Source organism: Cylas formicarius, unplaced genomic scaffold, assembly GCF_029955315.1.
Source record: "Cylas formicarius isolate icCylForm1 unplaced genomic scaffold, icCylForm1.1 PGA_scaffold_3__17_contigs__length_32017465, whole genome shotgun sequence".
NCBI classification, from domain to species: domain Eukaryota; kingdom Metazoa; phylum Arthropoda; class Insecta; order Coleoptera; family Brentidae; genus Cylas; species Cylas formicarius.
In genome coordinates this window covers 10316348-10329235 of record NW_026844326.1, presented here as the reverse complement: position 1 = coordinate 10329235, position 12888 = coordinate 10316348, and the positions used below count along the sequence as shown (strand labels likewise).

The following is a 12888-nucleotide window of genomic DNA, read 5'->3' as shown; positions in this document are numbered from 1 at the left end:
GAAGATGTATTAACAAACCCAACTATTATTTTTTGTTTTATAATAGTATCCGGTACGAAACTTTTTCGGTACTATTATATAACCTCTATACCACTAAAATGGAGAATCTCATCGGTCACCAAATTTTAGTCCCATATATAACTTTTACTGTCCTGTTTTATTATAAAGTGAAGCAAAGAATTTTTACTTCGACGTTAATGTGAAATAATGAATAACTCAGCTCAAAGGTCAAGAAAATTTCCTATGACTTTTCATTTGACATAAAAAATATTAATTTTGTATTTAAACCTTCCTAAAAATGTATAGTTTTATATGAACTCTCAAGTGATATTAAATATCTTGGAAACTTTTATATAAAAATATGAAGTTATCTTATACCAATACTGCAATAAACCCTAAAAACTTGTTGGGCTACTTCTATATTGCTTTATAAGTTTCCAAAAGGTTTATCAAAAATTGAAAACTATTAGGGCGTAAATATCAATTATGCTAGCGTAATCTCACTTTTCAGTTGTTGTAGAGAGAAATGTGCTTACTTTTCTATAAATATATAGATAAAGTTTAGAATTAAAATAAATTGTGTAAACGAATGAATTTGGGAAAGCAGCATCGCCTTTGGTTAAGGGCATAGTAATCCAAGTTTCTTAGCAGCTGTTAGATGTCTTTAGATCTATAATAGTTTTACAGAGCAAGGTATAAAACTCCAAGTGTAAAACTGTTATGAAAAGCTTTTTATAAAACCTCAACTAACAACACCAAAGGTTTTATAGATAAAGTGACGGAATCGTTTTGGACGCAAGACGTAAAGAGTTTGATATTAATTAGAAGATTTATACCACCAAAATCAAACCAAAAACTGTTAAAAAAGCTCAATTTTCTAATAAACCACCTATAAATATCCGTTACCTTAAATTAAAACCTTAAGTTGCAGAAAAGTTGTGAAGTGTCCAAAATAAAACAGAAAATATGTTTTCCCTTTCACGGGAGAAATTTTTAAAGTTATTTGTCACTGTTATCCACCCAGCAAATATACCAAAAAATATGTGGTTTTAAGAGCTAGAATCATGTAACTTTTTCAAAAACTTTTGAACATAACCATTTACAAATCGTGATGCGGAATTTAATGTTTTTTTTTTTAATAAACTGATATAACTTTTAAATTACTCAACAGATTTTGAGAAAACTGGCCTTTCTGAAGAAAGAATTCTTCAAAACTTCAAAATTCAAAATTTCTCGAAAAGGGGCATAATAAGAAAATAGACTATGAGATATGGAGAAAAACAAATATTAAAGTTATAATTTAATGTGTAATGTGTATTTGTATATATTTTGATATATTTTAAGATTTTCAAAATAGCTTTCAGTAATAAAATTCTTTCGACCTCAGTTGCGAAGGCTCTTTACGAAAACAGGGGAAGACAATATTCCACGTAATGTAAGGGTGGAATTCATAATCCATACCTCAGGCTTCCTCGACAAAGGAAGACATCATTAATCCTTAAGGCCAAGACAATATTGTCTTCGATCGGTGCTGATAGTACTAAGCAAATTTCTCACAAAAATGGTTTAAGTTAATGCCCCAATTTGGAAGGAATTCAAAATATACCGCGATCATATCGGCAGCTTTGTCGTTTTCATAAAATGCATTTTAATCGTTCCAAGGCCTTACAAACTAATACAAATTACAAAGCTTGTTCATTATAATTTAAGTGTTTGTTGAAACCTTCATTTTAGTCATTTGTCATTTCCTGCATTGCCTGTTCGCCATATACTAGCATTTGCGTGTTGAATATTATGACTACATTTTTTTATTTGAACCAAGAGCACTTTTATGCATGACATGTGATAAATACATGAAATTTTATCATTGATTCATTAAAACCCTGTCTTAAAACATTTTAAAAATTGGTATAGTTGGTTCTAAGTGCTCCCGAATAAGAATTCTTTGGCAATTATTATTTTTTAAATCCCTAATAGTACTCTCTTCTCTCTCTTTTGTTAAATATTCTCAGTTGATCATGACTTTTAGTTGAAACAATAAGTAAAACGAGGTTTAAGTGCATTTTTTAGAGACCTATCTAACAAAAAAAAATAAAATCGAACCATAAATAAAGATTTTACAAGGGTGTACAGTTCTTAAGTGCAAAACACGGTTTCTAGAGAAAAATCACTTTGAAAATTGAGGATGGCGGATACAATTATTTTCGCGGTGTTTTTTGTTCACTTCAGTATGAAACATTTGACCGCAAGTCTCAGCTATGAAAAGTTTCTGAATTGTTAATACCAGAATTACACTAATAAACTCTTTGTACATGCGTAGAAAGGCGTCACGTACACAAAAGTGATTCAGTTGTCATTAAATTTGTCTACAAACTCTAATCTGTCGGTTTCTTGTTAAACACTATTTTGACTGAGTAAATTTTCGTAGGAAATGAAGTTACTAAACAACACAGCGGGAACGGCGGTTGCTTTAAGCAGCGTTCGCAATAATAATTTCCTCTCTCGAATTAAGAAGACTTCCGTCAACGGCGTACACTTATAGATGCCTGTGCTATGCGTAGTTTGAGAGAATGACAGAGAGTTGCTCTTTAAATTAACTTAAATTTGAAACTAGCAGAATTCAAAATCAACATATTCGAATATTGAAAAAATTATTGATTGATGGTTGATTGATTCATTAACGGGTGCAATAGTTTAAGTAAAAAATCCAGAGGAACAAGAATTTGAGACGCCGAAGCATCAGAAAAATAACAAAATTAAATAAGCTAAGAATTCTTTTTGATAGACAGAACGTTTAAACAGATGAAAATATAATAAAGGAAAAAATGTCGATAAGGCGGAAGTTGCGAATAAACTAAACTAGCATTTTGTAGTGACAGGAAAAACAAATATATCTGAAAATAGGTACCACGTATTGACTAGGTAAATGTTGTTGATCTTATAATTTTGGAAACTTTAAACAATTTAGCCAATAATGAATTTGTCTCAGGCATCGTATCCTAACGAGTTAAAGGTAGCTAAACTGCAGCCATTGTTTAAATCAGGTGAAAAACAACATGAATAACTATAGGCCAATCTCCGTAATAAATTTGTTCCCAAAAATAGCGAAAATTATGATTAAATCGAATGCCTAGATTTTTAGAAGATAACATGGTTTTCCAAAAAGCGCTGGATTTTTGCCGGCTGCATTTGATTTAACTAATTTTATATCTGAGGCCCTGGTCTTAGTCTTATTTGTAGATTTACAGAAAGAATTTGATGTCGTTAATATGGATGTTCATTTTTTTAAATTAATGCAATTAAATTTGTCTGATAGACAGGATAGTAAAAATGATTTAATGCTGAACACCCACGGGGTACCACAGGGCTCAGTTCTGAGCCCACTACTATATTCAGTTGACGTCCTAAACTTAATGCTTGCAAAAACTTAGAAGCCAGTTATTTTACCTTTTATAGAGTCAAAAATGAAAGTACATTAGAGAATAACCTGGAACGTTACCTGGTATAGTTGTACTATTATAATTTAAAAATTAACACAAGCAAAACAAACGTTATATTATTGCCACAGAAATACTTTTATATATATCTCGCATACGTGTCTCTATTGTTTATTAGATATTTTGATCTTATTATAGATGGAATTTGGAAATATCACATTTTGAGAATAAATGAAAAAATCCAAATCAGTTATTCCCATAATTTCCAAACATCGAAGTTCTTTAACATAAGACCAAAATGTAGGATAAAAATATAGGGTATCTACCAAGTGGTCTGTTTAATGTTTAATGATGATGTTAATGTAATAGCAGTCAGATAAATGTTAAAAATCGATTTAACGGTCACGCACTCGAATTAAATTTTCGAAATTTTTGCTTTGGGGTGGTAATGACGATGGACTAAATTACCATAGTTTTCGAATCACTAACATACTCAATTCTAACGTTTAGAAAGGCACCGATCCAAAGTATAAGAAGAAAAATTCTTCAAAATGTCATAAAACTTTGTGCAAATGCAATAAGAAATATACATTAATGGTGCAAGACTAAGAACAACTTTTAGAACTATATTGATTAAAAATAAACAATTGTTTTCGTTACTCTTCTGTGGTCACACAGTTTTGCATTTGCAAAACAAGTTACAAGTGTAATTAATGTAGAAAAATTATAGTGTTATAAATTGTACTATGTTTATCTTTAAACATGATTTTTTTTTCTAGTTTTATATAAATAATATCTGAATGAAAAATCCTTATTCGTATCTGCCCTTTAAGAAGGAGTCTCGTGAATACACAAATCAGAAACCCATTTTACAAAATGCTATTACGGCTAATGGCTTTATTTAAATTTTATTGCGGAGTGGTATCCCATGCACAAAATAATGCGAAACTTGTTAAATTTCCACTATGCCCGGAAGACACACTATCACAAAAATAGCTGTGCCTTGAATTAAAATGTTTTGCGCCACACATGATTTGAAAAATTAGAAATCACACACTTACTTGTCGTTGCATGCCCTGCATCTCACCGGGTACATTTTTGGTGCTTAATATCAAATACACAGCCATGGTGAGGTAAAATACGGCGATAATGGTCAACGGAATAATGTACAAAATGAGAAACTTCATCATGACCATGACTTGGGGATAAGCGTGATTTAACCAATCCTCCGGGAAGGGATAGCAGACTTCGAACTGCAACACGCCCTCGTCGTCCCTTATTTCCTTTATGTGGGACCCTATCAGAGCCGGAATTGAGCAAAGTATCGCCAACAACCATATTAGTATCGCAATGCAAATTGTTATCCTGGTTGCTTTTTTTCCGCCACCTGAAACAATAAACACCAATCTGTTCTGAAGAAATTTAACACTATGTCACCGGAAACAATAAACTTAATAATAATAATGATAATCATAACAATAATTATAATTATAATAATAACAATTATTATTATTATTGTTATTATTATTATAAATCCAAGGAAATATATTTTCAAACAAGGTGTTCTGTGAAAGCGTGGCATTACTTTATATTTTTACATGTTACGTTTAATGCTATGTTGCCGACTTATTTAATATGAACGGACCTTACATTAGTCATTATTATTATTAGGAGTTCAGTGATTAAAGGGATTAAATATTTGCCAAATTGACGAAGTTTAAACCAATTTTTTCCCTGATTGTCCTTGTATTTAACTTTGTAGTTTTTAGCTATACCTTAACCTCAACGCTATAGCTACCGATTCAAATTTTCCATAATATTAGCTTTTATTCATCATTTACAAAAATACTTTTTTGTAAATTATGTAAATATTTATGGCTATCTAGTGCGCCCTGAATATAAAATTAAATCATATTTAATAATAGGAGCTGATTAAATCTTGTTTTGAACTACCAAATGTAAGCCGTTAAAAAATAATATTGGTGAATGGCATGAAAATTTGGACCAAATAGTTAGTTGTCACTAATACAACTAATATCATCTAGAAAACACAGTCCAATGCTTCTCTGGATACCACAACTTAAACGTGAGATATGGAAAAAAAATGTTATTGTTATTTTTATTGCTTTCTTTATGTTGGAGGTTAGATTTATCCCTATTTGATTTTTTTTTCTTCGCCATCTGGTGCCACCCTAAATTTAAAAATTATAAAGACATTATTAATATTAATAGAATTAAAGACTCATTAAAAAAAAATTTCGAAATTATCCGAAATAAGATATTGTGTTTTTTAACATTATCAAACCACTCTTTATATTATTCATAGCTTGGGAGGGAGTTGGGAAAAATATAAAAAACATAATGCTGGCGTTTTCAAGGGAAATTTTCCGAAGGGGATTTTTAGACTATCAAAAGAAAGTTGAGCATCCAGGTAACTACTCCGCCTTCTACCTATGATAGTATTCTATATATATTCAATAGGTGATTAATGTACTGCTTAAAAAAATATATTAGCTTGTCGTCAAGTTTTCTTTAAAATTGGATCTAATTGAATTGAATAGTATCGTGATTCCATAAATAAAAGCGACCCTGATTGTACTGATTTTGGTGAGCGTATTCTTGATACCATGACACCATGACACCTATGATTGTAGCCGATAAGCCCTAATTCTCGGCTAAGTCTGGTTATGTGTAAATAGACTCAGACAAACATGAGACCATTTACTGTGCTTCATACAGGCAATCAACCAACAATCGATACCGATATATGGCAAAGCATATCCTGGGCGCTACAATTTCTATGGCACACAGTATATTCTTATGCCCTATTTATCTTCCTATTTATTCCCACTGCCTTGGTTGTTGACGAATCGAACGGAAGTTTCACTAAGCATCCTGTTGGCTTCTTCAGAGCTTAACTGGAACTGGTTTGCATCATATTCTACACCTGCTTATATACTGTTAGGTATTTTCGTGAAAGGTAAAAACCTTCTTGGATTTTTCTTTGGCACAAGGATGCACGAATTTTAGTTGGTCGAATAAGATTTGATCTACGGTTTCATGATTATGTTCGGCAGCTTCTGATGGGTTTGTCGTAGTATTAAGGCACTCTTATGTTCTTTTATCCTAGTTGATATTTCTCGTCAGGTCTCTTCGATTACCCTATATATATGGAATGCTGAAAACTCCTGGTATCTTAAACACAATTTTGACTTTGATGAATCGAAGATGTTCAGAGACTGCCACTCGTCCAAACATCCCTCCACATCTTTGATCCAGCAACAACACAATTCCGTTTTAGTTTAATTTAAGCTCTGAAGAAGTCAGAATAGTTGACGACACTTCGTCAAGATTTGTATATAGTACCACAGTAACTCGTAGAAGTTTCCATGAAAATGTTTCCTCTACCAACATGTGGAAATATTTTCCCTTTGATCATCCTAGTAGTAACTTTGACATCCATCCAATTGTTATAATAGGCTTTTCAGTGAAATATAGATCCCTATATTATTAATAAGGCGATTTACTTAATTAATGGGATATTACAAGTTTGGCCGATATGCTTGGTAATTAAACGGGGAAAGCTTTAAGGGCAGATTCATGAAAATGTGCCCCAGAAGGCATTGCGGCAGCTTAGGTTCGACCGCCTCAAAGTTTTCCGTCCGTTGAGTTACGATTTCCAGACTGAGTCTATCGAACGGATCCGTTGAATGGGATATTTATAGAATGGTTTAATCGAGTTTATTCAATCAGTCTGTCTTCTGAAATTAATTGGTAATGAAAAATTGTCTGTATTCAAATTAATTTCGTAAAGCACCTCATTGAAACAAGTTAGTTGTCAAAGAGTGGGAGACGAGCGCAGCTCTAATGTTTGCTATCAAAACCAAAAGAATTAAGCAAACGTTAGAACATCAAACATATTTTGTACAAGACCACATTTAGTTAGGTAGACAAACTTTTTATTAAATTTCATTTCTACATCTACGTTCATGCCTAAACTAGAGTCCATTTGCAATCCACTGATTTTTGAATTACTTATCCTGGAAAAGAATGAAGAAGAAACCTTCATAAATTTGAGGTTGTAATGCAAAGAACGCTACTAGGGTAATAAAAACATTCTAGATATAGAAAATTTATTAGTCTTTTAATGAATCACCCGTAAATGTAATTAACTATTTAGTACTGGTTTGAGAATGGGGAACATATTCTGTTTATAAACAACTTGTATTAACGCAACTTTACTGGAAGTTAATAAAAATTATAGAAAGTATACGCGCGCATCCTTTAAAGTTTCATGTTATGTAAATATGATATATTAATATTGACAACATTTACGTATTAGTTCTAGTAGTTCGAATTGCACAATGCAAAACTAATCAAATTACCAAACGAGCTGCATTTTTCGGAAAATTAAGATGTTAAAAACCGAAAAATATTTAAACATAGAAAATATATATAGGAAATTTTTAACAACACTAGTTAGCAAATTAACAATCAACAATAACTTGCCGATATTAGCAGAATAATTAATTTTGGTTGTATTTCCTAACTCAGTCACCTCCCTGTCACAAAATGAACTATATTTTATTGTATTATTTATTTAGGTATTTAGTCTAGGATGCCTAAGCGGTTTGATTTCTACTCCTTTTAACTAGGTTGTACCAAAAAGCAGTTAAGAAAGCGTCTGTCCAATTTTTTCGAAAATGGACTAATTTTTAGGAAACTAAAAACTAAATTTTTCCTAAGAAATGTTTTCTATAATTTCAAATTTTTTAACATGATTTATACAAAAAAACAATTTTGAATTAAAGCAAATGTTTCAAAACTTTCGTAAATTGATTTATTTATTATGTTTGATACACAAACTATTTCCAAAATTAAAATTTCGCCAAAAGTCATTACTAAAAAATGTTCCAATATGATCCGCACTTGTGGTGACACTGATTTCTAGGGATTTTGTAAATCTAAAATGCATGAATATATTTTCGATATCTGGGTCAGGTGTTTAGTGCTATTATATTATATCGAATCTAACGCAGCACTCAAATTTGAAATAAAAAAAATAGTAGTTATAATATTTTTCTACTCCCATGCAACGATTACCAACGCATGCCAGACGATGGTAAACTTCTTATGATGCTCGTTTATTAAACACCCGCTTGGCTGCGCTGCGCTCGTGACTGACTTTCGTTTATGAAATTTGTTGCATAATATACTATTAAGAAATTTTCATTTAAATGCGTTGATTAAACGAGAATATCACAAATAACACCGACGGGATCGTGTTGTCTGGAAGGGAGGAAAGTTCGAAATAATCCAAATTAAATTTAAATTAACCGCATGTATGTAAATCCCTCGAAAACCCTTATTAGCCCAGTCCCGAATCTGTCTTTCGAAATTATGTAATAGGACCTCCAGCACACGGCCTTCTTTACCCCGGAATATTTGTGCTATATTAACTTTTGATATTACGGTTTGATTATGAAATAATTAATTTAATATAAAAAACATTTCATGGAACCTACAGATTTTAATTCTTTTAAATTACGTTCGTATAACTAGAATCATGTTTTATTGGAAGTTGATAATGCTGATGAATAACTCTCAATTCTATCTAACAGTGGTTTTAACATCTTATAGTGCAAATTCAATCTCATGGGGGGATTATATCAAAATTACTAAAGTACGAAAGAAATATCAAAATTACTAAAGTACGAAAGAAATTTTATTTGAAACCACCGATTATTAACGGTTACGGTATTTGCAAGCTCCTAATTTTCTGTGTCAAGCAAGCCTTCATTAGATTTCAATAACTATCTTTCGCTCTTATCAACATAGGTGCGTTATTGAGTCTCAGAATAGTTGTTTGCGATGAAAACAATGCCCTGTGTATTCGGTAGGGTTAGGTAATGTTAATAAACTTAGTATTTCGAACAACTTCTGTACTTTCTATGTAAATGTAGGTCTTTTTCTCCATTAATTATGAATGACCTTGGGTTATTTGTTTTGGTGTTTGAATGGAATGTTAACCAAATGCATACTTTAGTTGTGCTGTTATGTCGTCAATTAATATATTTGCAATTTTGTCACAAGAAAATGTTCATCTGGTACTTCAAGTAGGAATTTTTCGATATCCATCTTATATGAACATATTTACTTATGCTTTGTGGTATGGATATCATTTTCATGTACACTACGATTTTCTAGCCTAATATTAGGTCGGAAAATGTCACTTGTCACGAGAGGGTTTGAAAAAAAACTTTGCCGAATTTTTCAAGCTTTGTATTAGACTATTAAAATTATAGCTTAATTCAAGAATTTTCGCAGAAATCTATGAATCAAACTATTAATTACACCCTCTTACAGAATCATTTGTAAGTACGGGTATTTGACTTACCGTTTTGGCTTAATTGGCATATAAAATTAAAAACTGGGTATTAAGATATGAAACTAGGAATTAGCTTCTTATCAGCTTCTTCACAATCGTTTTAGAGCATTGTAAAGAAGTCATATTAAAAACGGAATATTAAGCTTTGCGCAATGTTACCAAATTTCGCCAATTACTTATTTCTACGTTTAAACGTCTACGTGAAATGATAACAAAAAATCAGCAATAACCATTAATGCATATATATATATATATATATATATATATATATATATATATATATATATATATATATATATATATATATATATATATATATATATATATATTCTCACGTATTGATTCACGGATGGAAAAATGTGATGACACTATATTCCGGGATATCATCCGTTCGCTCGTTGAACTCCGACTGGAATCCTGCATCCGACTGGAATCCTGCAAATCCTGCATCCGACTGGAATCCTGCAGACGTTTCGCCAAAATCTCACTTGGCATCTTCAATGCTCGCGCTCCGAAAACACTTCGAAGTGTTCGCGCTCCGAAAACACTTCGAAGTGTTCGAAGTGTTTTCGGAGCGCGAGCATTGAAGATGCCAAGTGAGATTTTGGCGAAACGTCTGCAGGATTCCAGTCGGATGCAGGATTTGCAGGATTCCAGTCGGATGCAGGATTCCAGTCGGAGTTCAACGAGCGAACGGATGATATCCCGGAATATGGTGTCATCATATATATATATATATATATATATATATATATATATATATATATATATATATATATATATATATATATATATATATATATATATATATATATATATATATATATATATATATATATATATATATATATATATATATATATATATGCTATTTCTAAATGCTATATGGCATTTGATATGTAATTCCGCGCGAACTCTTTGTTGCACTTCCAAAACTGTTGACTTTTTATCAATGTAAACCATATCATTCAATGTGCCCGACGCAAAAAGTCCATCGGGGTCAAATCTGGAGTCCTCGCTGGCCAGGAGATGGTTCCGTTTGGTCCAATCCACTCCCTGAAATTTTCGTTTAACACTTCGATGGTAAGGAGCGCCATCTTGCTGCCAAATTAATTTGGATGCTCTCTTTGGGGAATATTATTATGTATGTAGCCGAATTTTGTTCCATAATAAGTTTAAATATCGTATGGATATTAAATGTTGTTGATAAAATATGGTTGATAAAATTCTAGATCTCGAGATTGCTTCTTTTTTTTATTTTCACTAAAACACTGCCATTTGTTCTAAACTGTTGATATATTTTGGCAAATATTTTTCTTTCTAGCAATCGCCTATAGGAAAATTTGGCTCTATGTTGTCTGAGAGCAAGAGCCGGACTGTAGTTATTGGCGATGTAATGTAATTTCCTCCTTCGTATACATTATACAAAATAGACTCCACAAAAATGCAATTTAATAAAATAATTGGAAAATGGTGGCAGTCCGAAAAAAGACGCTTAAAATATTATAATACCTGTCAAAAAATCAGCATTACCACAACAAAGAACTACTATTGTTTTCTAAGCTACTGCGATGATTATGTCAAAAGGGTCAACTTTAATAATATCATATATCACATAATAATTTTGTCTTTGCCTCTGGGAACAGGCAGGTTTATATATATTTTTAAAGACAGGCGGTCTATATTATTAAGAAAATGAACATTTTCTAAAAGTTTTTTTCCATTTACATTATTGAAAAATAATTTCCAATTAATCCAAAACGGTAAGTCAATGACCCGTACTATGTTACATACTTGAAATTGATATTCGAAAATCCAATAATGTACAGGGTGCCTCATTTAAGAAAATTGAGAAAAGTATCATTTTGCCAAACGTGGCAACACCGCGTATTTTAGGAAAATATTTTAAATTTGACCATTGCCTAGAGAAAAGCATTAAAAGTTTAAAAAGTCAATAAAAGTTAATAATAAGTTGTGCGCAATGATGATTTAAACTTAACCTGAATTCTGAAGGTGATCCCTAATAAGTTCGAAACGGTGCATCAAAGACCCATACTCATATGTATCGTTGAATTTGTCTTTCAAATAACTATCCAAAAGGCAATTCTATAAAAAAAAACTTTGTTCTACCAGCCTGTATATAAAAAAGTGAAAATTAGGAAAATAAAAAAAATAAAGGTCATTTTAAAAAAAGAAACTTTTGTATTTAAATTTTGTTTGTAACCCCCGCAGGTTTCGAGATAAGGTATAGACCCCTCTTAAACGGGCCACTCTGTATATAAGGGCTACAAAATTTAAAAGAAAGGCTATAGAGACGGATAAGTATAGGGGACAAGGAGAATTTATTTAACAATATCAACTACCACTATGTTGACAGAAACGGAGAAATAATGCTAGCTAGGCTCATCTCCCTCCGATGACGTCACTTTTGCTTTCGCGCAAAAACACTATAAAACTCTCCCAGAGGAATGAGTCCACTAATCAGGTCCCATATGCCAATGCTGTCACGTAACTAAACCCTTGGTTGTGCTTGCCGATTCATTAGCGAACGCTCGTTAGCGCAGTGAGTACTCGAGTGTTTTAGCCCATAATTAGATCGTTTACAAAACTAATGTAACGAGGAAGGTTATGCAACGTTTCGGAAATAATGATAGAGTGTATTAACTTACTGCTCGTGTGGAACTTTTTCAACGGGTCCACGATAGCGAAAAAGCGATCTCCGGAGAGGGCCGTGAGCGTGAAAACGGATACTCCCACGGAAACGTCCTTTGCGGTTTCGGACACTTTACAAATTAGCTCCCCCCAAGGCCACGACTCCACCGTGTAGATGACTGACGTAAAGGGCATGCTCGTAATTATTACCAACAAGTCGGCCAGCGCCAACGAGAGAATGTATCTGGAACAAATAGGGACGATTAACACAATGCATTAAACAATAACAATTTAAATCTGCGGACTGATTTTAATTTAAATTCAAAGTTGCGAAAGTAAATTTTTTTATGGACAGCGAATTCTGCAGGTACACACGGCGATTAAGGACAATGATTGATTTTTCAAAGAAAC

The 12888-nt window shown here is 32.2% G+C and overlaps 1 protein-coding gene across 3 annotated transcripts in view; it reads right to left on the bottom strand.

Moving 5' to 3' along the window:
• LOC132699286 (neuropeptide CCHamide-1 receptor) overlaps window positions 1-12888 on the bottom strand; it is a 225623-nt gene that overhangs the window by 23840 nt on the left and 188895 nt on the right. For all 3 annotated transcript variants that reach the window (XM_060665918.1, XM_060665921.1, XM_060665920.1), the window contains exons 3-4: window positions 12495-12721; window positions 4499-4824 (exon numbers count right to left, since the gene is read on the bottom strand). In XM_060665918.1, the coding sequence (XP_060521901.1) occupies window positions 4499-4824; window positions 12495-12721 (553 nt within the window). The remainder of the gene's footprint in view (window positions 1-4498; window positions 4825-12494; window positions 12722-12888) is intronic.